The 27,378-nt window shown below is 43.4% G+C and overlaps 7 protein-coding genes across 9 annotated transcripts; 4 read left to right on the forward strand and 3 right to left on the reverse strand.

Annotated features, from left to right (window-relative positions):
* The first annotated feature begins 256 nt into the window (after window positions 1–256).
* LOC6561697 lies at window positions 257–4,360 on the forward strand. The gene is made up of 2 exons (XM_001988905.3): window positions 257–591; window positions 2,020–4,360. Exons 1-2 carry the CDS (start codon window positions 536–538, stop codon window positions 4,088–4,090), a joined length of 2,127 nt encoding a protein of 708 aa, XP_001988941.1. The 5' UTR covers window positions 257–535; the 3' UTR covers window positions 4,091–4,360.
* A 48-nt stretch (window positions 4,361–4,408) lies between these two features.
* LOC6561696 lies at window positions 4,409–9,526 on the reverse strand. 2 transcript variants are annotated; one of them, XM_001988904.3, is made up of 3 exons: window positions 8,826–9,526; window positions 4,673–5,058; window positions 4,409–4,592 (listed from the first exon to the last, which is right to left on the reverse strand). In XM_001988904.3, exons 1-3 carry the CDS (start codon window positions 9,469–9,471, stop codon window positions 4,482–4,484), a joined length of 1,143 nt encoding a protein of 380 aa, XP_001988940.2. In that variant the 5' UTR covers window positions 9,472–9,526; the 3' UTR covers window positions 4,409–4,481. The 2 variants fall into 2 exon arrangements, with proteins under 2 accessions (XP_001988940.2, XP_001988938.2); XM_001988902.3 differs by lacking the exons at window positions 4,409–4,592; window positions 4,673–5,058 and adding an exon at window positions 8,010–8,359 and having other exon boundaries at window positions 8,440–9,526.
* On the forward strand, window positions 6,121–6,963 carry LOC6561695 (GATOR complex protein Wdr59-like). Its single transcript, XM_032736150.2, has 3 exons — window positions 6,121–6,520; window positions 6,600–6,796; window positions 6,862–6,963. Exons 1-3 carry the CDS (start codon window positions 6,206–6,208, stop codon window positions 6,884–6,886), a joined length of 537 nt encoding a protein of 178 aa, XP_032592041.1. The 5' UTR covers window positions 6,121–6,205; the 3' UTR covers window positions 6,887–6,963.
* Window positions 7,063–8,000, forward strand: LOC116805259 (GATOR complex protein Wdr59-like). The gene is made up of 3 exons (XM_032736149.2): window positions 7,063–7,145; window positions 7,292–7,428; window positions 7,489–8,000. Exons 1-3 carry the CDS (start codon window positions 7,127–7,129, stop codon window positions 7,903–7,905), a joined length of 573 nt encoding a protein of 190 aa, XP_032592040.1. The 5' UTR covers window positions 7,063–7,126; the 3' UTR covers window positions 7,906–8,000.
* Window positions 9,527–9,871: 345 nt separating the features above from the next.
* Window positions 9,872–13,600, forward strand: LOC6561578 (GATOR complex protein Wdr59). Its single transcript, XM_001988901.2, has 6 exons — window positions 9,872–10,306; window positions 10,386–10,596; window positions 10,662–10,945; window positions 11,092–11,265; window positions 11,326–13,257; window positions 13,325–13,600. The coding sequence occupies exons 1-6, from the start codon at window positions 9,992–9,994 to the stop codon at window positions 13,400–13,402; spliced, it is 2,994 nt and encodes a 997-aa protein (XP_001988937.1). The 5' UTR covers window positions 9,872–9,991; the 3' UTR covers window positions 13,403–13,600.
* A 490-nt stretch (window positions 13,601–14,090) lies between these two features.
* On the reverse strand, window positions 14,091–20,799 carry LOC6561577 (enhancer of mRNA-decapping protein 4 homolog). The gene is made up of 12 exons (XM_032736148.2): window positions 20,639–20,799; window positions 20,197–20,537; window positions 19,900–20,108; window positions 18,948–19,375; window positions 18,626–18,879; window positions 17,146–18,564; window positions 16,750–17,084; window positions 16,444–16,678; window positions 15,928–16,168; window positions 15,701–15,866; window positions 15,118–15,628; window positions 14,091–15,036 (listed from the first exon to the last, which is right to left on the reverse strand). The coding sequence occupies exons 2-12, from the start codon at window positions 20,520–20,522 to the stop codon at window positions 14,844–14,846; spliced, it is 4,317 nt and encodes a 1,438-aa protein (XP_032592039.1). The 5' UTR covers window positions 20,523–20,537; window positions 20,639–20,799; the 3' UTR covers window positions 14,091–14,843.
* Window positions 20,800–21,255: 456 nt separating this feature from the next.
* LOC6561576 (ralBP1-associated Eps domain-containing protein 1) lies at window positions 21,256–27,294 on the reverse strand. 2 transcript variants are annotated; one of them, XM_001988899.3, is made up of 7 exons: window positions 26,648–27,294; window positions 26,130–26,576; window positions 25,441–25,751; window positions 24,417–25,252; window positions 23,858–24,357; window positions 23,165–23,245; window positions 21,256–22,979 (listed from the first exon to the last, which is right to left on the reverse strand). In XM_001988899.3, the coding sequence occupies exons 1-7, from the start codon at window positions 26,795–26,797 to the stop codon at window positions 22,389–22,391; spliced, it is 2,916 nt and encodes a 971-aa protein (XP_001988935.1). In that variant the 5' UTR covers window positions 26,798–27,294; the 3' UTR covers window positions 21,256–22,388. The 2 variants fall into 2 exon arrangements, with proteins under 2 accessions (XP_001988935.1, XP_032592016.1); XM_032736125.2 differs by lacking the exon at window positions 23,165–23,245 and having other exon boundaries at window positions 26,648–27,243.
* Between the last annotated feature and the right edge of the window lie 84 nt (window positions 27,295–27,378).

Here is a 27,378-nt window from a genome sequence, read left to right on the forward strand (position 1 = left end):
CAATTTTTAATAGCCGACTCCCTAACTAGGCACTTCAATTTTCTGGCAGTGCATTATAAGTCACAGCATCCCTGGCAGCTGTCAAAATGATGGTTCTGCGCAGTCTCCAATGCTCCCGCTAGCCCAGCCAAGTGTCAAAACAGAGAGAGAGAGAGAGAGGCAGAGAGAGCATTTAGCGTGTAAAGGACGACCAGGACCCGCACAGCATCCAGTGTTTGGTAGGCAGGCAGCAAAGGCGTCTGCAGCTGCTCCCAGGTAACTCAGGATACCCAAACTTTTGTGTTGGCAGCAGCACGCAACTGGGTGGGATTTTTGAGCGGGGGGGGGTTGTGGTTCGGTCATTGAAGGCGCAGTTGTGTGGAAAATCTTGTATTGAATGTGCACACAAAAAAGTGTGTTGCCATTAAAAATGTGGCACGCAAACAATTAACAACAAAAGCACATCAGTGCAAACAGGCAACGAAAATGTCAAGGCCTTAACCAAAACTGGCAACGAGATAAACGTGGGAATTTCATTCAATTGAAAGGTGCTAAAATGCGTGCCTACTACACGACAAGGGACAACCGAAAATACGGCGATATGAGCTATGAGTAAGTATGCGTGAGGGTGTGTGTACGAGCGTGTGTGTGTGTGTGTGTGTGTGTGTGTGTGTGTGTGCGTGTGTGTGTGTGTGTGTGGCATAAGTGTGCTTGTATGTCTTGCCTGCAGTCTGCCAGTCTGCTTGTTTGCTTTACGGACCAACTCGTATGCCATTTGCACGGCGAGTTCTTTGTCTGTTTGCCCAGCCGAAATGCAATTGATGGAATTGTGTGGCAAACAGAAGAGGCACAAATAAATCTCAGACAAATGGCTTAACCCATAAGTTCGTAAAGGAGGGGTTTGAAAGAAGCTGCAAGCGTTTTTAGCGATTTATTAAGTTCTCGTTTCGCCAACTGCAGCTATCAGAACAGAAAAATGAGAAAAATGAGCTAATCGTGAATATATGTATCTGTGCTAGTTATATATTATTAAAAGGGAGAAATGATTAGAGAAGCAGCGAACTAAGTTTGAGTCTGATAGGTATTCTCTCTCTCCTCGGTCATCATGCTGTATTTAAGCATTACATTGAAGTCCACAAATGCCATTGAATCGCGCTGCGCCCTCGCCATCAACTTCATATACGCTCTCAATTTTGCCACCGTTCTAATAGAATGTGATGGGAGCTGTATTGTGAGCAGACACCAAGCACTAAAGGCCTTTGTGTATAAGTAGTTTTGCCATAGTCTTTTGTCATTGCTTGCAGCATTTCGGGTTTCGTCTTGCATTGCATACGAGTATATACTCAAAATGCAGGCATAAATTTGCATTGCATACTTTCGAGCGCGTGGTAGTTGCACACACACACACATACATGAGTCAGCTTTGTAGCTCGACTCTTGTCTCCACTCATTTGCAACAAAACACAATAAAAATAGAAAGAACAAAAAAAAAAAAGATTGACAACGTCACGTCCTTGTGCTCATAAAATGACACCTAAGACTGACTAAAGGATGCTCAAAAGTTTGAGGACTCCTCACTGACTTGTGTTGTGTATGTGTGCGTGTGTGTGTGTGTGTGTGTGTTTGTGGCAACGTTGCTATTATATTCTTTGACGCCTTAATTAATGATAGATGCCTGCAAATTGTGAGCAGCTTGTTTGAAGACATTGAACTTTGCCCGATCGAAACGGCATTCAGCAAGTTAAGCTCAAACTTCTTTCGCAAAATGTAATAAAATTAAAATTTGGCTATGAAATTATAAAAGAATATTTAAAAATTGTTTTCAACACACAGATATATCCATGAATATGTATTAGTGTTGCATTTCAAGTCACAAAAACATATTTTTTTTTCTTAGAGCACTTTTTGATATGCTATTATCGAGTTATTCTAATATAACAAATTAGAAACACATTTCTTGCATTGCAGTAAGCTTAGATAGATATTTTTATATAGATGAAAAACTACATAAAAATGTATACATTTTATATTTATTTGCAGAAGTAAATATCTGCTGGATCCAAAGTATATGACAAAGCGTGATCTACAGCATTATTATCGTTACTACAACATGACCAAGAATCGGAGCCAATTCAAGAAGATTGTCATCATCATATTCTGCGTGTGCGTCTTCTCCTATCTATTTGTCGATTACAATTTGAGGACGAAACTGTTGAGACTGCGCGATCGCTTTGATTTTATTGCACGCATCGATGATGAGTATAATGTGACGAGGGCATATTTTATTGACACACCCGGCTGCCGGATGCCGTACTTTGAGGTGTTCGACGATAATATTGCACAGTTCATGTTCCATCCGCGACCATTTTCATGCCCCAAGCCACTGTTGCGGACGAGCGATGTGGTGCCCGGCAAGCTGCTGCTCAACATGGATGCCAAGGAGCAGTTGCATTACTACAACATCAAGGATGTGTCCAAAATCAATTGCAAATATACGGAGGTGCGTCGCCAGACAGACAATACAAACGACTATCGGCCGCAGTTGTCATTTAAGTTGGCCAAAGCCGTACAGTTGCCGAAGGAACTGGAGTTTATCTATTTGGAATGTCATGATCCGGCTGGATCGCTAATCTACAAAGATTGTCACTTCTTTGTCGTCGATAAGCCGTTGACGAAGCGTGGAAATAGCACCAAGTCTTCGCTTAAGCGTAACAGCTTTAATGATACGCCAACGGCAGAGGCTGAGGAACGGCTCTCGGTGATGGTGCTGGGCATTGATAGTGTTTCGCATTTGAATTTCCATCGGCAAATGCGTCGCACGGAGGCCTACATCCGTAAGAATCTGACGCACGTTGAGTTCTGGGGCTTCAACAAGGTGGGCGACAATACGTTTCCGAATCTGGTGCCGCTTTTAAGTGGCCTGGATGATCAGGAGCTGAACATATCGTGTGTGGCACCGCTGGCGCATCCCAGCTACGATAGTTGCACCTTCTTGTGGAAGCGCTATAAACAGGCCGGCTACAGGACGGTCTATGCCGAGGATGTCGGCTTCCTCGGATTGTTCAACTTCAATCGCAAAGGATTTCGCAAACCGCCAACGGATTACTATTTGCGTCCCATGCTGCTCGAGATGGAGAAGCACATTGCCCAAAAGAAGGACATGAATATCCATCTGTGCATGGGCGGGAGACGCACAGCGGATGTCCTGTTGGAGTACATGCGAAAGCTGGTGCCGCACATGCGTCAAGAGCTATTCTTTTCGTTCTTCTGGTCGGTGGCGTTGACCCACGACTATTTTAACTCACCACAATTGTTGGATGCGCAGCTGGCGTTGAATCTGCAGCGGTTGCAGGAGTCGGGTGTGCTCAATCGAACACTGGTGCTCCTGATGTCCGATCACGGTTTGCGCTGGGGCTCGTTTCGACGCACCTATCAGGGCATGATGGAGGAACGACAACCGCTGCTAATCGCACTCTATCCCGCCTGGCTAAAACAGCGCTATCCGCTGGCCATTGCCAATCTGGAGCTAAATGCCAAGCGTTTGACAACACCATTCGATCTGCATGCCACACTGCTGCAATTGCTCGATATGCGCCAGCTGGAGCCGGAGCAGCTGCAACGCAATGCCGCTGAGCTCATCGACATTGACAGCATAATGCCACGTGGAATTAGCCTATTCCTGCCGGTGCCAGCAGAGCGCAATTGTGAGCAGGCGGGCATTGCGGCCCACTGGTGCACCTGCCATCAGCGCGAGGAGCTCCCAACCAATAATGAGCGAGTGCAGCGCGCCGCCCGCTATTTGGTGCGTCTGATCAATGAGCGATTATCGGCGCATTCACAATGTCGAACACTCTATTTGAATTCCATACTGCAGGCGTTTATAGCGGCGCCACATCACAAGATGGTCAAGGAGATTAACAGTGACTATGCCGTCGATATAACATTGCGTTTGCAAACCAAACCGGGTCTGGCTATCTTCGAGTCCACGGTGCGTATGACTGGATATTCGAGTGCGCTCACTGGAACCATTAGTCGCATCAATTTGTATGGCAGTCAGAGCTACTGCGTCAATGATTCCACACTAAAAATGTTTTGTTATTGTCACAGATAAGCATTAGTGTCTCCCTCCTCCTTATCCCCAATATGTAGCCTTAGATGAGTTTGATGCTTGCACCATAGTTCTAAGCTAAGCATACAACTATTTCTATGAAATAATACCGCAAACAATTAGTGCAGACTTTGTATAAAGTTAAACAAATTGACTCTTGACTAATAAAATGGAGTCTAATAAAATAGAATCGATCGTTTATATTTATTTAGTGACAATAAAAATATATAAGCCTATAACTTAACATAGATTCTGAAAAGTCGATTAAATCATGTACATTTATTCATTATTTATTCTTATAAATAAATATCTTTCAAAAATATTTATTGTAAGTAAACAAATTTAGCAATTTCAATTAATTACTTTTGGTGAAACGTAACAATTATTGCAAATATCACTTCTTCAAAGGCACAAGTTTTATTTGAACAGAATTGAGCGGGATTATATCCCTACTTAAGGACTCAAAAGAAAGTTTCAAATTACAATGTTGAAAGCATTGACGAATCTGCAAGATTAAGAAAGAATTTATTTAAACATATATATATATATATATATATATATACAGAGATATTCTTCGCGACTTACCAAATCCTCATTATTGCCAGTATCATGCCAGTGTAGAGTCAACGGAGTAGAACGCTTTCTTAACACATTCTCCATGAATCGTCGACTTTGGTCAAAGAAATTGTCATGTAAGTGAACATCTGTTATGTTTAACACTTTAAGAGATGGACACATGTCGATGGTTTTCCAAAGATCATTCTCGTTGCACCAAAATTGGCAATCAATCACATGCAATTGTTCCAATACAGGCAAAGCAGAGACTAAAGATTGCAGACTATCAACTGGAAAGTTAAATTCGTTGGAAAGTGTTAACTTGCGTAAATTCTTAACCTGTTGGAGTTTGGCCAGATCGTAATCAGCAATCGAGTCACTAAATACAAGCTCCTCTATATCCAGACAACGCAAATCTAGAATACTATTCATAAATGATTCACCGGTATTCAAGCTCAGCACCTGTAGCCTGGGCAAACTAGCCACACTGGTCGCAAATGGATCTCCAGATTGTATAAATTGACAAATTATCAACTCTTCCAGCATCGGCAGCCGACTAATTTCTGTTTTATTTATATCCCAACATTCGGTTAAGTCCAGTTTGCGCAACTGCATCCATTCGCCAGCGACATTGTAATTAACCTTTCCTATCGGATAAGCAGAACTCACCCCTGGGAACAGTTCCACTAACAGTTTCTGTACTTTTACCCAATCATCATTAAGATTCAGCTTGTAATTCAACTCTCGAACGCTCGGGAATCTGTGACCCATCCAAGGTGCCATCAACTTGAACGTGACACCCCTCAGATCAATACTTTGTACCGTTGGAGCAATGCTCCGTAGAAATATCTCCAATTGCTTGAGATTTTTGTTGAGCTCTTTGGGAATTAGGACATATTCAGTTTTGTGCTGCCAGGCATAGATTATATTGCTGTTCAATCGACTTGATAAGTTTTCTGTTGCTTCATACAGAGCTTGTTGGTCTTCCAGTTCCAAATAGCCAATAATCTCCAATTGGCAATCGTCGTTAAGATTCTCCATCATCTTGCTTGCTTTCCTTATTTTTTTTAATTCACTAGCAATTGTGAATTGCAAGTAAGTCAGTAAGTCACATTTTTTATGTGGTATCAATAAATTTAACTTTGGCTTGGGAAATTTAACTTACAGTGATGCCAACTTAGCACTGATTTCGTGAACGAAAACATTGATTCTAATGCCTACAATTAAAGTAATTTTATGCAGCCAATAATTCAACTTAAGATTACAAAGTATATCATTTTGGATACAATATTTGCAGTAGAAGTAATTTATAAATAATTTCCTAGTTTTTCCTATAATTTTATATTCTGTTAGCAACATTTGTGACGTGCATATATATCGTGTATGCAGCCCTGGCGTGGTATCAATAATCGATATAATCGAATCGCGATAGTTTGTTATTGTTCGTGTTCTTATCAGTTCGTTTTGTTTTGTACTGTAGTTAGTAAGTTAATTAAAAAAATCATTTTATGTTACCACCAACATCCCTAGCATCACAACCCACAACACCCGCATAATAGTAGGATGCCGCCAACAGAGACACTACGTGCTGGCAGCGGCAATGGTGAAAGAGGCGCCGGTGGCGCTGGTGGCTCCGAACAGACATACATCATCAGACAGAGCAACAAATGTTACGAGCACCGCGATTCTCAGGCGACGGCCATGTCTGTGGACTACTCCGGTCAATGGGTGCTGTTGGCGGGTCGCGGCCATTTGGCCCTGCAGCGTTTGGGCCAAGACGATGGAACACTGCGTCGTCACGAGCGTCAGTCCAAATACGACATATCCGTAGCCGAGTTTGCTATTTGTCCTAGTCGTCGAGAGTACTGTGCCATAGCGGTTAGTTTGCGCAGGCACATAACACAACAAAATAAAAAATATATATATATTTTTATGCTTTTCACATTCGTGTTTGCAGACCAGTCAAAATATTGACATTGTGCGCTGGGGTCCTGCCGAACCCTACTATGAGAATTCGTTGCGTGGACATACGCGCACAGTCACCGACATCGACTGGCGTAACAAGAATCCCAATTTGCTGGTCAGCTGCTCCATAGACACCTTCTCGCACATTTGGGATCAAGCCGGCATTATCCTTGAACGCCGTCTGCATGTGTAATTGTCTTATATATATACATATATATAACTTGCCGATATTCATTGATATTTTCTATGTGCAGCGGGCGCCACTCAGGTTGGCTTTAATCGTCGTTCGGGTAACTTGTTGGCCGCCGCTCACGACGGTGACTTGCGGATCTGGGACATACGCAAGGGCAGCTGTCCCACACACTATATAACCGCGCATCTGAATCGGGTGCATGGCATCAATTGGAGTCACAAACGAGAGACGTGCCTGGCCACAGCCAGTCAGGATGGCACCGTCAAGTACTTTGATGTGTGCAATCCCAGGAGAGCTGAGAAGATCATTACCACACTATCGCCCGTATGGAGGGCAAGATATACAGTAAGCCCGGGAAACGGTTTAACCCATTAGAAATTGTTAACAAGTATCCATCCACTTCTATTTGTCTGTCTGAACAGTTTGTTCAGCTTGGGATATATCTTGGTCAGGCCCTTTTGAACTAACTAATCGTTATTATTTTTCTGTAGCCCATCGGCAATGGTTTGGTCAGCATTGTCGTGCCGCATTTGGGTCGCAGCGAGAACAGCCTGCTACTTTGGAGCGACACACCGATGTCATTCTGGACTTTGCCTGGCGACCCAATCGCGAGGACTCCACAGAAATTGTAAGTCACACCAAATGACAAAAGTAAGTTAATTGATATAATTTCTGTGAAAACTGGCAGGAATTGGTGACATGGTCGCGTGATCGAACGTTGCGCGTCTGGAAAATCGATGATACAATGCTGAAGCTATGCGAGCCCTCGCCCGATGAGGATGAGGAGGGCGATTCGTCACGCTACGAGCCGGAGTTAAGTGAATTGCGTGCACTAACGCCGCCAGAGTTTATGCATACGCTGCAGCCGCGTCCGATGACGGCTGCATCACTGCCCATTGCGGCGACACTGGAGCCGGGCTTGGGTGCCAATGCTCTGCCCATGGCACGCTCGCCCAGCTTTGGCGGCGTCTATGCGCGACGCGAGGAGACGCACATTGCACGCTCTCTAACCGATCAGCCGACGTGTTCGCTGCAGCACGAATTCTCGCTGCTGAACACAAATATGCCCCACGTGGATGTGGATATGCTGTGTAGCCTTAGATGAGTTTGATGCTTACACCATAGTTCTAAGCTAAGCATACAAATATTTCTATGAAATAATACCGCAAACAATTAGTGCAGACTTTGTATAAAGTTAAACAAATTGACTCTTGACTAATAAAATGGAGTCTAATAAAATAGAATCGATCGTTTATATTTATTTAGTGACAATAAAAATATATAAGCCTATAACTTAACATAGATTCTGAAAAGTCGATTAAATCATGTACATTTATTCATTATTTATTCTTATAAATAAATATCTTTCAAAAATATTTATTGTAAGTAAACAAATTTAGCAATTTCAATTAATTACTTTTGGTGAAACGTAACAATTATTGCAAATATCACTTCTTCAAAGGCACAAGTTTTATTTGAACAGAATTGAGCGGGATTATATCCCTACTTAAGGACTCAAAAGAAAGTTTCAAATTACAATGTTGAAAGCATTGACGAATCTGCAAGATTAAGAAAGAATTTATTTAAACATATATATATATATATATATATATATACAGAGATATTCTTCGCGACTTACCAAATTCTCATTATTGCCAGTATCATGCCAGTGTAGAGTCAAAGGAGTAGAACGCTTTCTTAACACATTCTCCATGAAACGTCGACTTTGGCCAAAGAAATGGTCATATAAGTGAAAGCCTGTTATGTTTAACACTTTGAGAGATGGACAGATGTCGATGGTTTGCCAAAGATCATTCTCGTTGCACCAAAATTGGCAATCAATCACATGCAATTGTTCCAATACAGGCAAAGCAGAGACTAAAGATTGCAGACTATCAAGTTGAAAGTCATCTTCTTCGGAAAGTGTTAACTTGTGCAAATTCTTAACCTGTTGGAGTTTGGCCAGATCGCAATCAGAAATCGAGTCACTAAATACAAGCTCCTCTATATCCAGACAACGCAAATCTAGAATACTATTCATAAATGCTCCAGGGGTAAATTGAGCGCCATTTGTAATGAAGCTCAGCACCTGAAGCCTGGGCAAACTAGCCACACTGGTCACAAATGGATCTCCAGATGGCACAAGTGCACAAATTATCAACTCTTCCAGCATCGTGAGCTGACTAATTTCTGTTTTATTTATATCCCAACTATCGGTTAAGTCGAGCTTGCGCAACTGTATCCATTCGGCAGCGACATTGTAATTAACCTTTCCTCTTGGACAAGCAGAACTCACCCCTGGGAACAGTTCCACTAACAGTTTCTGTGCTTTTACCCAATCATCATCAGGATTCAGCTCGTAACTCAACTCTCGAACGCTCGGGAATCTGTGACCCACCCAAGGTGCCATCAACTTTAACGTGACATCCATCAGATCAATACTTTGTATCGTTGGAGCAATGCTGCGTAGAAATATCTCCAGTTGGTTGAGATTTTCATTGAGCACTTTGGGATTTAGGACATATTCAGTTTTGTGCTGCCAGGCATAGATTATATTGCTGTTCAATCGACTTGATAAGTTTTCTGTTGCTTCATACAGAGCTTGTTGGTCTTCCAGTTTCAAATAGCCAATAATCTTCAATTGGCAATCGTCGTTAAGATTCTCCATCATCTTGCTTGCTTTCCTTATTTTTTTAATTCACTAGCGATTGTCAATTGTCAATTGCCAATAAGTCAGTAAGTCAGTAAGTCACATTTTTTATATGGTATCGATAAATTTAACTTTGTTTTGGGAAATTTAACTTACAGTGATGCCAACTTAGCACTGATTTCGTGAACGAAAACATTGATTCTAATCCCTACAATTAAAGCCAATAATTCAACTTAAGATTACAAAGTATATCATTTTGGATACAATATTTGCAGTAGAAGTAATTTATAAATAATTTCCTAGTTTTTCATATAATTTTATATTCTGTTAGCAACATTTGTGACGTGCATATATATCGTGTATGCAGCCCTGGCGTGATATCAATAATCGATATAATCGAATCGCGATAGTTTGTTATTGTTCGTGTTCTTATCAGTTCGTTTTGTTTTGTACTGTAGTTAGTAAGTTAATTAAAAATAGCATTTTATGTTACCACCAACATCCCTAGCATCACAACCCACAACACCCGCATAATAGTAGGATGCCGCCAACAGAGACACTACGTGCTGGCAGCGGCAATGGTGAAAGAGGCGCCGGTGGCGCTGGTGGCTCCGAACAGACATACATCATCAGACAGAGCAACAAATGTTACGAGCACCGCGATTCTCAGGCGACGGCCATGTCTGTGGACTACTCCGGTCAATGGGTGCTGTTGGCGGGTCGCGGCCATTTGGCCCTGCAGCGTTTGGGCCAAGACGATGGAACACTGCGTCGTCACGAGCGTCAGTCCAAATACGACATATCCGTAGCCGAGTTTGCTATTTGTCCTAGTCGTCGAGAGTACTGTGCCATAGCGGTTAGTTTGCGCAGGCACATAACACAAAAAAAAAAAAAAAATATATATATTTTTATGCTTTTCACATTCTTGTTTGCAGACCAGTCAAAATATTGACATTGTGCGCTGGGGTCCTGCCGAACCCTACTATGAGAATTCGTTGCGTGGACATACGCGCACAGTCACCGACATCGACTGGCATAACAAGAATCCAAATTTGCTGGTCAGCTGCTCCATAGACACCTTCTCGCACATTTGGGATCTGCGCGATCCGCGCAAGCCGGCATTATCCTTGAACGCCGTCTGCATGTGTAACTGTCTTATATATATACATATATATAACTTGTCGATATTCATTGATATTTTCTATGTGCAGCGGGCGCCACTCAGGTTGGCTTTAATCGTCGTTCGGGTAACTTGTTGGCCGCCGCTCACGACGGTGACTTGCGGATCTGGGACATACGCAAGGGCAGCTGTCCCACACACTATATAACCGCGCATCTGAATCGGGTGCATGGCATCAATTGGAGTCACAAACGAGAGACGTGCCTGGCCACAGCCAGTCAGGATGGCACCGTCAAGTACTTTGATGTGTGCAATCCCAGGAGAGCTGAGAAGATCATTACCACACTATCACCCGTATGGAGGGCAAGATATACAGTAAGCCCGGGAAACGGTTTAACCCATTAGAAATTGTTAACAAGTATCCATCCACTTCTATTTGTCTGTCTGAACAGTTTGTTCAGCTTGGGATATATCTTGGTCAGGCCCTTTTGAACTAACTAATCGTTATTATTTTTCTGTAGCCCATCGGCAACGGTTTGGTCAGCATTGTCGTGCCGCATTTGGGTCGCGGCGAGAACAGCCTGCTACTTTGGAGCAATAGCAAGCAAACGGATCCCATTTGCTCATTTGTTGGACACACCGATGTCATTCTGGACTTTGCCTGGCGCCCCAATCGCGAGGACTCCACAGAAATTGTAAGTCACACCAAATGACAAAAATAAGTTGATTGATATAATTTCTGTGAAAACTGGCAGGAATTGGTGACATGGTCGCGTGATCGAACGTTGCGCGTCTGGAAAATCGATGATACAATGCTGAAGCTATGCGAGCCCTCGCCCGATGAGGATGAGGAGGGCGATTCGTCACGCTACGAGCCGGACTTAAGTGAATTGCGTGCACTAACGCCGCCAGAGTTTATGCATACGCTGCAGCCGCGTCCGATGACGGCTGCATCACTGCCCATTGCGGCGACACTGGAGCCGGGTTTGGGTGCCAATACTCTGCCCATGGCACGCTCGCCCAGCTTTGGCGGCGTCTATGCGCGACGCGAGGAGACGCACATTGCACGTTCTCTAACCGACCAGCCGACGTGTTCGCTGCAGCACGAATTCTCGCTGCTGAACACAAATATGCCCCACGTGGATGTGGATATGCTGTGCGCAATAAAGCGTTATGCATGCTTTAAGATCTGCGCTGCGGATCACACGATCATATTACAGGTGACATTTCCCACCGCCTATCCCAGTCCGAATGTGCCGCCCGATTTTCAGCTGTGCCAGGGCACCACTCTGTCCAGCGATGTGAGCGGTGTGCTCCTCAAAGTGCTGCGCACTAATGCGCTGCAGCGTGTCAAGAAATCTCGCAGCTGCCTGGAACAATGCCTGCGCGCACTGGTCGCCGCGATGAAGAAGCGTGTGACATCCGTTGCTGGCGCTGGTGCGGATCGCAGCCAAATGTTGTTGCAATCGCCACGATTAGAGGGAGCACTGTCGAGTGCTCTGCACGATGCCTGCATACCATTTCCACGCACATCGGGCGTGCACTTCAATGCCATCGGCATGTTGACCACCTTTGCCCAGGTGATGAACACCAAGCGGCTGACATTGCGCCAGCATCAGTCGATAACGCCGCGCACCCTGAGCGCCATCAATGGCAGCGGACTGCTGGGCAATGTAATGTCAACAACAACAGCGCAACGAGATCCGAATGCCTCGTTCTATCTGCAGGAGCGCATGATTGCCTGCAAGCGTCTACAGGGCAAACAGCGTGTGATGCGCCAAATCAATGGCACCACTCCCGTCGTTCACATCTACGATGCCAGCCAGTTGCTGCACATTAACCGTGACATGGCACGCGATTTCACGCTGGACAAGCGAAATATTGTCGAAACGTGTCGACGCAATGGTGAAATTTGTCGCGCGCACGGACGACTGGATTTGGTGCCCATTTGGCTGCTGGCGGAGCTGATAGCAACACCGCATGTACCGCACGAGTCGTCGATGAGTTGCCAGCTGCTATTCTACAAGGATCCGTTCAAGAAATCACTGCTCGAATCGCTCATTATGCATTATGCTGGAGCTGGGGATGTTCAAACCGCTGTACTTCTCGCCTGCCTCTTCGACAAGTGTCCGGCGGCGGGCCTGATGGGCATGGACATGGACGTGGCCAGCTGCCGTCTGCCCGCCCAGCTCCATGCGCAATTGTCGCCATATCATACAGTTTTGCCGCTTGATTTCAAATCATCCGCCCAGGCACGTGCCTCGAGCGGCACTTGGCAACAGTTGAAGCAGTTGCGTAGCAATTCGTGGTCGGATTCGTTGGATTGGCTGGACTTTAAGCTGGGACAGACGGATGCGTTTGCGTGTTCGCTAATTCGACGCACCAAAATGCCGCTCTTCGATCAATTCAAGCGCGCCTATGCGGATGTCCTCTTTGGCTGGCAGCTCCTGACGAAGCGTGCGGTAATTCTCAAACATACGCTGCACACACCGCCGCCGTCGCAGGGCGTTGAATTTGTCACCGAGTGTGCCGGCTGTGGCAAACCGAAGCGTACGCCCAAATGTGAGCCATGCAAGCGGCCAGTTTTAATCTGCATCCTTTGCTGCCTGCCAGTGCGTGGTGCATCAAACGCTTGCCTCTCCTGCGGCCATGGCGGACACATGCAGCACATGATACACTGGTTTGAGGTGCATAACAGAAAATCATTTTTCCCATAATTTTCCAGTTTTTAATTTTACTATCTGTCTTTCACAGCATCACACGGTTTGTGCCACGGGCTGTGGCTGCAGTTGTTTGCAGCGCACCTCGGAGCTGCTGGCACTCATTAGCTGATTATGAATGGCGCTTGAAATACAACTAGCTTTAGATTTGCTAAAACTTTACGCTGTGGTAATCAAGAAACATAAACATAATTGTTTTATTTTTCTTTTTGTATGTCTCCAAGACGACATTTTGTAATATTTGCATATATATGACGATGAAAAATATAATTTGTACTCTACTCTTTGAGTAAAGCAGCTATCAGTTCGACATTGGGTAGCAAAAACTTTTTGAAATATTAGCCAATTTTTACAAGTGTTTGGTTGCCTAGATGACCCCATTATCATTGAATCCACTTCGATAGAGTTGATACTTGTGAAATCTGCAAGTATTTGGTCCTCGCCAATATGCTCCTTGAAACTAAATAGATGTTTATTTTAATTTTTATATTGGTATTTTCATACTGACCATGCGGCTCAATTACAGTAAACGTATGTTTAAGGATCGTGTCCGATGAATATAACATTTCCCATCCCAGCCATCCGAATGCGATATATAAATCGGATGTACCTATGATTTAGCTGCACACAATACACCATCCAAATATGCAAGAGACATGTTAAAATAGTAAAAAAAAAAAGATAAAAAAATATTGTCCCATATATTTAGACAAAACATTTCATGTATTTGTTTAATCATGCGAAACCTTCAATGTCCGAATGCAATAATTATTTATTAGTTTTCAAATACATACATATATTAGATTTTTTTATTTAAAAAATTTTTTTTTTTATTTGTTTAGGCTTAGCTTAATATTTACGCATTTACTTGTAGTTCTGTTATTCTTTTTGTTTAGCAATCATCAAATTTGTTCGTCTCTCGGTTGGAAAGCCCGTTATCGTTATTTTGAAAATATGTAGCATTTTAAATGTAATTCTATAGCTCTGCTTTAACATGTATTTTACTCTTCGATAAGCGTCATGAAAAATGGAAAGTGTATAGATAAAGAGCTCAAAAGGAACAAAAAGAAAAATACTCAATATTTCTTTAAATATATGTATATATATATATCAAAAAGATACAACTTATTGCAATTGTTGATCACGCTAATTGGACTCGCACGCTTCTATTTTTCGCTATTCATTTTTTTTTTTTTTTTTGGAAAACATAATATCGTGACAAGAACAGATAAGAGTAAAATCTAAGAATAATATTAAAAAAAAAAACATATATACGCACAAAACAAATATTTACGAAGAAACTGTGGAAAACTTTCAGCTTACGAAGGGAGAGGGGACACAATGTAGATATATTGGGAAAGGCATTGAGGTCAAATTGAAGCTAGAGCTAGAGACGGTTCAAACGGGATAAGCTTAACTACAAAAAATGTGTGTGTGGTTGTGTGTGTGTTGCTTTAAGTGTGTGTGTGTGGGTATATGTGTGGGTCTCTGTGCATAGTATTGGGTTCGAGTTGTCCTTGCCAAACGCTGGAGGTTGCCGCCACGTCACAATATCATTTAAACTGATCACGATACGTTGCACTGCACATGGCGATCAGCAGGCGAACATTGCTGCATTGCGGACTCTTCGGGCAATTCTTGATGAACAGCTGGCAATTGCGATACAGCTCGGAGAGCACTTTCGGTGCATGCTCACGCGTTATGGGATCCGACATATTAATGGCCAGCAGCGCCTCATTGAGGTAGCTAAAAAGGAAACACAAATGAATAAAAATAACAACAAAAAATCCAATACAAATATAAGCAATAAAATTAAAAATGATTTACCTTTGTTTATCCTCATTGTGATTGCTCATGTCCGCCGATATTTGCTGTATGAGCGAGAGCAGCACCTTTTGCTCCAGGCGGCAGCCCTCGGGCGCAAATACCTGCATGCGATCTGTGTGACGCAGCGTGAACTCGACCAGATTCAAATCATTTGCCAGCAATGCCTGATGGAAGGCCTTGTTGATTTGACCCGCCTGCAACAACTGTCTAATGCTCTCGCGTAGATCGTAAGTGGGCGCCGGTGTTGCCGCCTGTGAACGCAACGCCATATTCTGGTTATCCATGTGCTTGCGCAGTTCGGCTCGAATGGTCTCTTGCACTTGGCGGGCGAGCAATATCTCCAGGCTTTTCACCTCACGCTGTGTTTCCAGCATCGCGTCAGTAAGTTCGGTGCGATGCTTTAGCAAATTCGACTCCACCAGCTGCTTCAATAGGCCCAGCTTGTTGCTCAGCTCTTCGCCATTGTGCGGCTGTGGCATGTGCTGCAGATACGCATTAAACTCCACCATGACTGTCAGCAGCAATGATTAAATTAATAATTAGTCAATTGGCAATTTGTTGTTAAGTGATTTCACAGTCTTACAGTCTTTAATGCCAACGCTAAACGCCTCGTGTAACTGCTTGAACATGTTTTGCGAGGACTTCTCATAGGCCGGTATCAGAGTGCTGCTCATCGATTCAATGAATGCCGTCTGCAGGCTTGTCTGTACGCCAATCAGCACGGACTTGCCAAAAGCGTCCAGGAATTGCTAGAAATACAAATATGTAAATTATATATATAAAGCGGAAAATTTGGGGTTTTTCTAATACCTTGCTCTTGACCACCTGTGCTATGTTTTCCTTGACCGTCTTGTCAAACACATTCAACTTTTGCACAATTTCCAGTTGCATTTGATTCTGCAGTTGATCCATTTTAGCATTGACACGCGGCAGCAGCTGACGTTGCAGCTCCATAGTCAGCACGTTGCCAATGATGTCCGTGAAATGATTCATAACATACTGATTGAGCACCTGCAGCATCGAATCGCGCAGCTCACGATTTTGAGTCTCACTAGATCGAACAATGAATGAAAAAAATTAATAAAAATAATTATGTGTTCATGACAGAGTTACGGATTAATCTTATCCTTTCTTTTCCCAAAATTTGTATTGCATTTTAGAAGTCCCTTGATATATTACATTATCCATAATTGTGCTCATTAAATTGAGATTGAAGTAACTATTTTATCATATATTGCTACCATAGGAGCAATAGCCAACATACATTTTAAAAGTTATTTATTCTTTGCCAAACCTCTCAAATTTGTATCCTTATCTTTTACTTACCGTGCGTGCAGAAATTCGGCTAGTTTCTTTTTGTGCTCGTTCTCATAACGCTTGAGATACTGCTCCATCAGTTTGGACAATTGCATTTCAATTTTGTAGGCTAGTTCGTTGACGCTTTTCGGTTGCAAGGCAGCAGCAGTGCTACAGGTGGATTGTTGCTGCTGCTGTTGCTGATGCATTTTGCTAACCTCATGCTCCAGTTTGTTAAGCTGTTGCGATTGCGCCTTGACCAGATCTGTGATGTGAGTTGGTAGATTATAGGATTGCTACTCTATGCCACAGGGATTAACTTTTTTATATACGCACCCAATAGCTGTTCCAGTTTTACATTCATTTCTGCATTGCTCGGGCAATTTTCATTTGTTGCATTATGGCTGTTGTTACTGCTGTTGTTGTTATTGTTGCTGCTGCTGCTGTTGTTTAGTGTTGTAGTCGTGTTGTTGCTGCTGCCAAGGGAGGGCGGGACATTGCCATTGTTCTTATGCTGCACTGCCTGCGACATGATTTGTGCAGCATTTTGCAGCTCTGCGGATTTTTTGGTCGGGTGCAACTGTTCTTCATGTGGCAACCAATTGCCTGTGGCTGTCGCTTCCTCGACGCTCTGCAATAGCGGTGAAGGGTTTGCCAATTGCTCATCCGTTCTAAAAGTTATAATTCCAATTGAGAATAGAATAAAATTGAGGCTCATTTAGAGATTCTTACTTCTTTTCCGTTTTGCATAGCATAAAGTATGGATTTTCCTCGTCCGATTCTAGGTTCTCCAGTTCCGGTTCATAGTCATCGGCATCCTCCTGGGTGGCCATAATCTCTTGCACCTCACGACTGGGACTGGAACCGCCACTGGCCAAATTCTCAGCTGCATTGCGTTCCGGATTCCGATCGATGGCAATAAACTTTTTACGCGCCTCCAGTTTATCCTTCAGCTTCTGCTGTTCCCGATCCTCAATCAAAGTGTTGTTCACGAGATTCAATAAAGACGTATTAACTTGTTCCGTGCTATTCGCGGTGACTGTGGCCAACATGCGAAGGGTGTTCAACACTTGCGAATTGATCGCACTTGAATCCATACTGGCAACCGTACTGGCCGAAGCAACAGTGGTGCTGTTGATGGCATCGGTGCCAGTTGTATTGCTGCTAATGCTGGTCGTAGCCAAGAGCATGGTGGCACTGGGCCCGCTACTAGCACTAAATGCATCCGGTGTCATTAGATTCAGCTGTGGATAGGCGTTGCCGTATTGGGGGGACGAAGACCGAGATTTGCTCACGACTGTCGCATCCTGCAATATGGCCGAAGGCGCAGCCGCTGCTGCAGCGACAGCGACAGAAATCACCGAAGCTGACGCGGAGCTACTCGAGTTGCGCTTCGACTTGGCAAAGAGGGCATCCAAGGGCACAGCGCTTGAACCGCTGCTACTATTAAGAGGCGAACTGGGCTCCTGCTTGATCTCATTGACACCGAGTAGACCGTCGGGCGTTAAGGACCGTTTATTGCTGACGACGCTGGTATTCTTGCTGCTATTCAAACTGCGCTCGGACTTCAGCTTTTCGGGCACACAGGGCTGATAGATAATCTGGCACTCCTGCAGACTCTTGGCCTGCACGACAAACATGTGCACCACCAGCGCATCGGTGGTGGCATTGCTCTCATCATCATAATCATCGGGCTCTTCAAACGGATAGTAGCTCTCATTTGTGCTCTTCAAGCGACGCATGCTCGCATTCACAATGGAAAACGAGAGAATGCCCGAACTCAACTTGAATTCGGCAATGTTCAGTATGCGGAGTTCGGCTTCATTGTTGCCAGTACTGCTGATCGCGTTGCCAGCATCGCTGCTATTATCCGAATCGTTGCTGTCGCTTTCCTCGGCATTGGTAGTGTTGCTGCTGCTGCCGCCGCCTATGCTGCCAATTTGCATAACATATACGGCTAGGGACTCGAGACTGGATATAACCAAGTAATTGGCACTGCGATCAATGCCAGCTATGAACATGTTCGGCTGCACACTGGTCGGAATTGAGGCCATTACGTTGATCGTCTGCAGGCACTCCCACAGCGAGCAATTCCAAAGTTTGATCTCCGTATTGTGATCGCTAGAAGTGATTACATACTGCCAGTAAGCACTGTCAAGCGAATGAAATGCATTAAGTACAATCAATCGTAATAGTTTCTAGGTTTACTTACTCCTCAACGGGTTGGTTAATATTATCGAGGAAGAACAGCGAGGACACCGGCTTGCCGTCGTGCGGTTTCCATTCGTGCAAGCAGCGATGATTGCGCACATCAAACAAATAGATTTGATAAAATCGAACCAAACCATCGGCACAGGCGGCCGCAACGGTGGTGCCATCCGGCGATAACGATGCGCAGGTTATTAACGATTCCATTTCAATCTTCAGATAACCAGTTTCCAGCGCTGATGGCTTAATCTGAGTGCGCTGTAAATTCCACATATAATAGTTAGTCTAAATATCGGAACTCTGCTCTCAAGACTTGGAACACTTACGCCGTGTTCGGTCACAATCATTCGGACTGAGAAGCATTGGAATTGTTTGCTGCGTGACCAAAGCAATAGCTGCTTTTCATCGTCGTCGTGATGACGACTGCCACTGCCACTGCCGCTGGATTTCTTGCTGGTGCTGCTGTCGTTGGTGATGTATGGACACCAGGAGACCATATCATATTCGGGTGAATAGTTGGCAATGGGATCATCCACTTTCAGTACAAGTTTGCATATCAAATTGCCATCGATTAAATCGATTTTGTACACAAATAGTGAGCACACATCTATAACTGCCAGAGTGCGTTCGTTTTCGCTGTGGGCAAATTGTAGATCCAACACTTCGCCGTTCATGCCCTTGATGAGCGCACGCTGACTGGTACTGGTATTGCACACACGAACCATGCCCTCCATTCCAGTGGCTTTGTTGTTAACTATACAAATTTGCATACATTAATATAATTTCATCTATTTCAATTGTCAGCATATGGGCATTCCCACAGAAAAACTATGAATAGTATCTTTTAAGAAAAACAATAGTAATGATTTAAACCAACAGTTCATGGTATCAAATGCCAATCAAAATAAAATGAATTTTCTGAATGTCCTCAGTCACTTTGTATTAATTGCTCTTCCAAGCATTTGTCACCCAACAGTTATTCATAAATTCTGACACATTTCGAAGTTAAACAAAGTGCAAGGTGCTTAGATATCAGTCGAAAATATTTCATCCAGCGTTTTTTCACTCTCATATTGCTTGAACAAGAAAAACTGAAGAATTTTATAGAACTGGGAGTGCGACTGTTGCGTGCATACCTCTATAAATGCCCATATGTGATTGCAATCGATTCGCTTTTGTGCATTAATTAGCAAAAAAAATAGCAATTTGGAATCTCATGAAAATTCGAACCCTAAAATACTATATAAAAGGTTTACTATTTAGCTGTTAAGCACTCACCATTAATGGCATAGGCCAAATGCTTGCCATCGCGATGCACAGCCACCAAATGACCGGGATAATAGTATTTGTGCTCCCATTTATAATCGACGACATTCTTAAGCTTCACCTTGGAGGAGCCACGGGCATGGGCAATGCCACAGCCATAGACTTTCGTATGATTCGTTTTGATATTGTAGCAGCATTGCTTGTCATATGGTTGAAAGTTGCTGTGGAACAGTACAGCAACATTATTGTAATAAAAGGATTTTATTATAGGTAATATTGGATTTTCGCTGATTGTGATTTTTGACATACATAACTTCGATTTTCTTCGCATCCGTTGGATTGCCATTGGCGACTGCTGCTGTTGCGGCTGCTGCAAGATCCTGTTCATTGCTTGTGCTCATATTGATGCGGGCGTTTCCAAATAGAATTTTATTTGCTGTTGTCTGCAAATTACTGTTGCTCGTTAATGCCGTTAAATGAGGAGCGTTGTCAGTTGTGGTTTTTGTTGTTGTTGTAGTTGTGGTTGTTGCTGTTGCGTTGCTTTTGCTTTTACCTTTGCCACACCTAGATGATTGCAATTGCAGCGGCTTACGAAAGATTGGCAGATGTGCGAGCGCAAAGAGCGCGATTAACATTGACGCATTCACTTACTAGGAAGAGACATCATCTTTTTGTTTACTTTTTCGTTCAATACGATACATTAGCATTTCCCATTACCCATTGTGTAAACGGTAAACGTATGTAAACTAACCTGCACTTGAGCGCAGCAGTTTCAGTTTTAGTTGCTCGCTATTTTCCGTTTCGCTGGGCTTGGTGAGGCGCGCAGAAGATGGTCACATAAATAAAGCACGCACGCAGCAATTGTTTAATGCGTCTTAAACCATTTAAACAATCAATTTCAACAAATGCACACTCACAAATTATATCGCAAATTTTGCGAAAATTTGCTCCAATGCCGCAAAGCGTTAGTGATGTGCAGCGGCGTATGCAAATCAATCGATAGCAGCGTGTGTTTGTTATCGCACAGCACACAGGGTTGCTTTTCGAGTGGCGGCGATTACAATGTCAATTCAATTCAAAAATAAAAATTCTTGCCTATACAGTATATTATTTATTGCCTTTTAGCATTTGTAACATCAACTTAATACATTTATCTTTATTTATGTAGATGTATATCCGTCAAAACAATACGCATTTATTACGCTGCAACGTAACAATAAGTTTACATAGTGCTTAATATCACTTTTATTTTTCAATGTCTTACTTTTTTCATTCACTGCATTGAGTTTTGTAGTTGTAAATCTTTGAAAATTGTTAACAAGATTTTGTTTGCTTGATGAAAAGTGAAATAATATACATTAATCTATACATATATATTTAATAGTATGCAAAAGAAAATTCGCACGCACTCATATGGATGATATACTCGGTATTTCTGTTGGTATATCATCTTGTAAATTCGACGTTAGCATACTTGTGGTCCGGTAAATTAAATAATTTTGTTTTGTTTTTTTCTTTCTCTTCGTTATTCTTTTGTCTTATATGTTTATACAAATGGTTAAACAAACTTGATAAATGTACATAATATCAATTCGTGCATACATACAAAATAGTTCCGAAAAAATAACTTAACCTAAGCTAAGCTTTGAAGGAAATGAAATTGGTGCATGTGTATTATATTCATTTTTTGTGGTAATCTGTTTTAATGTTTCGTATGCTTAAACATTATAGCCTGGCTTACGAAAGTTACGATTTTTTTAGCACATTAACATAATAATTTTGTTTATTTCATTGCCGGAATGAATGAGAAGGTCGAGAGATAGTTTTTTTCTAATGGAATCAACTTTCAAGTTTTACAAAATTAATAGTTAATAAATTGCGATTTAATGCCGTTGAGCAAAATAAATGTTTTATTTCAGTGATTGAAATGTGGTTTATATATTTAGTTTGATTTTGTTTTCTATCAGCCAAAAAAAAAAGAACGCCTAATGTGTTGCTGGTTTCGAAATACAATTAGCGCCACTTTGTGGCCACATATCTGTCAATATGTCTAGGGAGCAGGAGCAGTGTTTCATTTTAAAGCGAACGATGATTCTCTTATACAATTACATTTACACATTTACGTTTTAACAATTAGTTCAATTAGCTCAGTGTGCTCTAAAGAGAAGTATACATAAATTGATCTGCATAAATATGTATGTATATATGTATGTATCATTATAGAGGCGGCATTATTGTTATTCGTTATGTTATTGTTACTTGCTTGACAATTTTCTTCATCTGTTTCTTACATTCACTTTTGAAATTTAGATTTAACTAGCCTATAATTAAATTAGCAAAAATTAAGCAGCGTGCTAAAACCAAAATTCGCATAAGCGGACGCGCAATGCCTGCTCTTCTAAATAAATGTATGTGGGTGTGTGTGTGTGTGTTTGGGGTGTGCTGTCTGTTTATGTGTACATATATATGCGGTGCATGGAACAAACAACGGAAAACGCTGCTTAAACATTTGTATGGCCACCGGCTGAGCCGGATGAGCCGCCAGTCACATTAGCCGTCACCGGCGCTGATATTGAGGAGCCGGTACGGGTTGGTGCGTGTGCAGTCGCACCACCACCATCGGCAGCAGACGCCAAACTCTCCAATTTGAAACGCATCTCCTCCTTGCAGGTCTGCACGCTGAGCAGCTCGTCGCTGAGATCATTGCACAGATGCAGCAGCGAATTGTTTTGCTCACGCAGCCGCTGCAGTAGCTCCGTGGTGCTAGTTTGATTATGCTTGAACGACACATGACGCAACGAGTCACTGATGGCCGTCACACGTTTCTCAAACGTCTCCGCATTGGGCAGCTGCGATGCAGCTGTTGATGTTGTGGATGTGGATGTTGCACCTGATGCTGGTGCCGGCGTCTGCGGCTTCCGATAGACCTCAAAAGCAGAGATGCGCTGTTGCGTCTGCAGCGTGATGCGCGTAGGCGGCACAAAAGCTGGCGGCGGTGGCACTGGCGGCAGTGAATGCTGTTGCTGCTCGGAAGCTGCATTGATATGGGCATTGGCATTGCTGCTGCTGCTACTGCCACTGCCACCATCCAGCTGCAAGTGTACAAGGCATTAGTATTAATTTTGTTACAATCGCTTCGTTCAATTCATCAATGGCTACTAAACTACTTAATTTTGGTGGCATAACACTAAATAAATAAGCTACAGCCAATTGCGGATGCATTTGATTTGATTGATGTTATTATTTTTTGTTTGGTATATCTTTTTGTTACACTTACAACATTCGCATCGTCGGCAAAGTGCGTGAAATCGGCAAAACCCGCTGAGGTTTGCATATCGAAGCTGGCTTGCGCGGTTATCTTAATTGAAATCGGGTTTATGTCACAGATTGTTTACAAAATAAGTAAAATAGAAATTAATATGGGCTCGCAATAAGGTAAACACTTTTCATCAGTTCAATGTAAATATTTATTCGGTGCACCGAAACAGTTTATACTATTGCAGAGTGAACAAAAAAAATGCTTTAAGCTATCTGGTTACTTAAGAGTATTAAGTTGGCAATAAGCGAATAACTTGTTTTCAAATTAAATTTCAATTATCAAGTTAAGCTCTGCGATAATATAATGATAACAAATGGAAAACCAGTAATAAACCCAATAGTAACAGTAATACTTTAAAAACTAGAAAGCTGCCCAACATTCTTAAAGCAAACTTCTAATAATTTATTTAATAATGTTACTCACAGTTTGTCTATTACAATACTTTAATTTGTTAATAGGTTTTAGTACATTAAGGAATGGAATATGAATATGAATAATGTTTAGTAAATTAAGCACAGCTAAAATAGCATTTGGAGAAAACACAGTCTAAGCAGCTGTTAGAAAATTAAGAACAGCTACAGTTTTCAGGACACACTTTAAGATTGGACAATAGACACAAATATAATATATCTGAAGATATACTCGACTCACCTCCGGCTGTTGGGAACCCGCTGTGCCAATTTTGAATTTGTTCAAATCCAAACTGCTGCTGCGCGCATGTCGATGGGGTCGTGGCGGCGGCAAGGGCGGTGGCTCCTTCTTGGCAGAAAGTGTGGTCGTTGCATAGACAACTGGTAATGGCACCGCCTGATCGGGTGGCTCACTGACACCGACGGACCCAATGCTGGGCTCACGTTGCGGCGGCGGTGGCAGAGCACCAATGTTCTTAGCTGGCAGCTTCTTCGCCTGCGGACGTTGTATGGCACGGAGATCGCTGCTTTGAATCGATATGGAATCACGATCCCGATGCGTTCCACTTTGATTATTATGCGTCGATGTTGCTGTGGCTGTTGTTGACGTTGCCATTGCCATTGCCATTGCCATTGCATTGGGGCTATCCTCGCGCAACACAACAACACCGTCCATGTCGTTGGCACTTGTGCTGCTCGCCTGTTGACTCGATTGATCGCCGGCTGTGGCAATGGCTGTGCCTGTAAACAAAAGATAAAGATAACAAAAAGGAGCGAGCATCGCATTGTTAAACACTCACCAATGGGCGTTACACGCAATGGCACGGGATGCAAAATTTGAGGATTTGAGCCCACATCCTGGGCAGTGCGTTTCATATCGAAGAGCGCTGGCTTAAGACCTGGACTAGAAACGGCTGGCGCAGCAGTGGCAGTTGCACCGGATGCAGCAGTGGCAGCAACAGCAGCTGCAACTGTCCCAGCACCACTTGCTGTTGATGTCGTTGTAGGAGATTCGCTAAACTTGGTCCATTGACTGGCGGCATCGTTGGTGGTGAGGGCGGCAGCTGCTGCTGCCACTGATGTACTCGCTGTTGCTGCTGTTGTTGTTGTTGCAGATACTGCTGACGCTGATTGATTTGCTTTTTCCACATTTGGCGAATTGGAAATGCTGCGATTCTTAAGAACTGGCGGCGTTGTCGCTGATGCTGTTGTTGTTGTCACCTCACGCCTCGAGCTGCTTGTGCTGGCCTGCGATGATGTTGAGATGCTGCTCAGATTCATAATGTTCTTATCATTGGGCAACGGACGTGGCTTCGCCTGCGAGCTACTAATGATTGTATTGTCAGTATGCTCATCCTCGTCGTCGTCATTCAAATGCAGGAGATCAGCCTCGGGCGGCTCTTGAGGTATGTGCGCCGTTGATGACGACGACGTCGACAATGTTTTAGCCAACACATTCGGATGCAGACAATGGGGCAGACTGCTCGGCAATGGTATGTTATTGCGACGCAGCACAACCAGATGCATGGCAGCTGTGAATTCGGATAGACTCAGTGCACCGTCGCGTGTCACGTCGCACAGCTGCCAAATGTGGCGCAGCTCCTCGACAGGAATGCGGCTCTTCTCAAAGAAGATGCTGTAATTAAGTGAGATATTAAATTGATATTCAAGAATTTTTATTAATTAAAATGCTATGTAAATTTGTAATTAAATAAAAATTTGTAATCTTTATAAATGTTTGGTAAAAAAAAAGAAATAAATAAATTGATCATAATATCATATCTAAAATTCTTTAATTTCTATAAGTGAAGAGTGAAAACTTACCGTGCTGCCTGCCCGGACAGCAGACCATGTGGATCACGTTGCACCGTTCGGAACTGTTTGTTGTAGTATTCACGCTGCTCGGGAGTGATTTGATAGAGCGTGGTCAGTTCGCTTTCGTTGTCGTCATCGTCGCTACTGTGACGATCCGACGACTCCTCCTCGGTGCCCAATAGTTGGCGATGCTCATCACCGAGCAGGCCCTGCCACAGTGTATCCTGTGCCCAGGGACGCTCCGCCACACTGTTGGTGGGCGTGGGACTATCGCTGTTTGTGCTCCACGCTTCCGGTGAGCCACCAGCGCCACGTCGACGCTGCGAGTAAAGTCAAAAAGGTCGAGTTATTTTCGAGAACTTGAAATACTCTACCAGATATATATACCACAATTTTGGAATCGTAATTGGTGAGTTTGATCAACGCGTTGGAAACAAAATATGTTTTTTTTTTACAAGAATTAAATTTTCGACTGATAGTTCTGCAGGTCAAATAAAATAGAGACTAAGGGTTATATTTCTGATGAAAAATATGCTCACTTGACAGCATAATAAATATATATATATATATATATATATATGTTTCACATAATCGTGGCATAATCATAATATCCGTTCCAAGAGTATACAAAAGCGCTGTTTATATCTAAAGTCTATATGCATAAGTATGATAAGATATAATAGAAAAATAATACGCACAGTTTCGCGACTGCTGCTGCTGCTGACAACAGCAACATCAGCACCAGCCAACTCATCAAAATTATCGCCACAGCTGGATTCGTTCTGCTCAACCTCGGAATCGGTGCTGGGCACATCAGAGGCGTCTTGTAACTGATCTAGCTGCTGTAGTTGCTGTTGTTGTTGCTGTTGCTGCTGCTGGGAATTGCGACGCAGCGAGTTGCGACGATCGGTGGGCGGCGGTGGGGGCAGTGCACCCAGCCCATTCTCGTTTGTTGTGCTCGCTGGCGGCGCTGTGGCTGCCTCCTTCCAGCCGAAATGCGGCAACGGCAATGGCACAGTGGCTGCTATCAGCTCCTGACGCAACGGAACCGCTTCCTGATGTGCCGCAATTAGCTTTAGGCATGAATAGAACTGGGCGCGTGAGATATGCAAAGCTGTCGCCGGTATACCAGCCAAAGCGGTGATCTGTAAAAGCAAACAGATCGCATAATTAAAAAGACACGACTTCGACACCAGTAAATTTGTTGCGGACCTACCTCAATCACCGTCTCATTGGCAATGTCCGCTGAGCGAAAGAGTTCCGTTGCTTTTAGCATCGGCACCTTGCCGGCATTTTCCACGTCGCAGCATTGAAACAGCTCGCTATAGAATCGTGTCTCGGGCTCCGTCAGCGTTACCTCTTCCATAGCCGCCTACTTGTTGCTGGCAATCCTCTTACTCGTCTTTTTAAAAGCTCTATAAAGCTACCCACGCCCGTTCCACCTTGTGAACGGCAACTGCGACAATGCCAATCTGTTTGTTTATTATCTATCTCCACACACTTACTGACTAGATGACTGGCTGGCTGGCTGGCTGCTCTCAGCTGTGCTACGCTGCACCCCCCTTGCCCGTTTATTTGTAGCGCAGCGTAGGTGGAGAAAAAAAAAGGGCCAATAAGAGACAAAAACGAAACGAAACACCCGAAATGCAGCAGGTTTGGCAACGGTTTTGCAAGCACTACACAGCCCCTACAGCCAGCTAATTGAGTGTGCACATTAACGCATGACTCGGCACAGGCAGCACAGTTGTTCAATTCGAATTTGAGCTTGCTTAACACTACACAATTTGTCAATCAATAGCAATTTTTACACGAACTTTTCGCAAACTGTTGTGCACTGTGGTGGCATTATCATCGATAACATCTGACAGATTAGTGATGGTCGACGAGTTCGCACCCGTTACTTGTAACGAATACTGCGCTCATGGCACGAAATGATTGAATTCTCTA

The sequence above is a fragment of the Drosophila grimshawi genome, unplaced genomic scaffold, assembly GCF_018153295.1.
Source record: "Drosophila grimshawi isolate 15287-2541.00 unplaced genomic scaffold, ASM1815329v1 contig_1377, whole genome shotgun sequence".
In the NCBI taxonomy this organism is placed as follows: Eukaryota; Metazoa; Arthropoda; class Insecta; order Diptera; family Drosophilidae; genus Drosophila; species Drosophila grimshawi.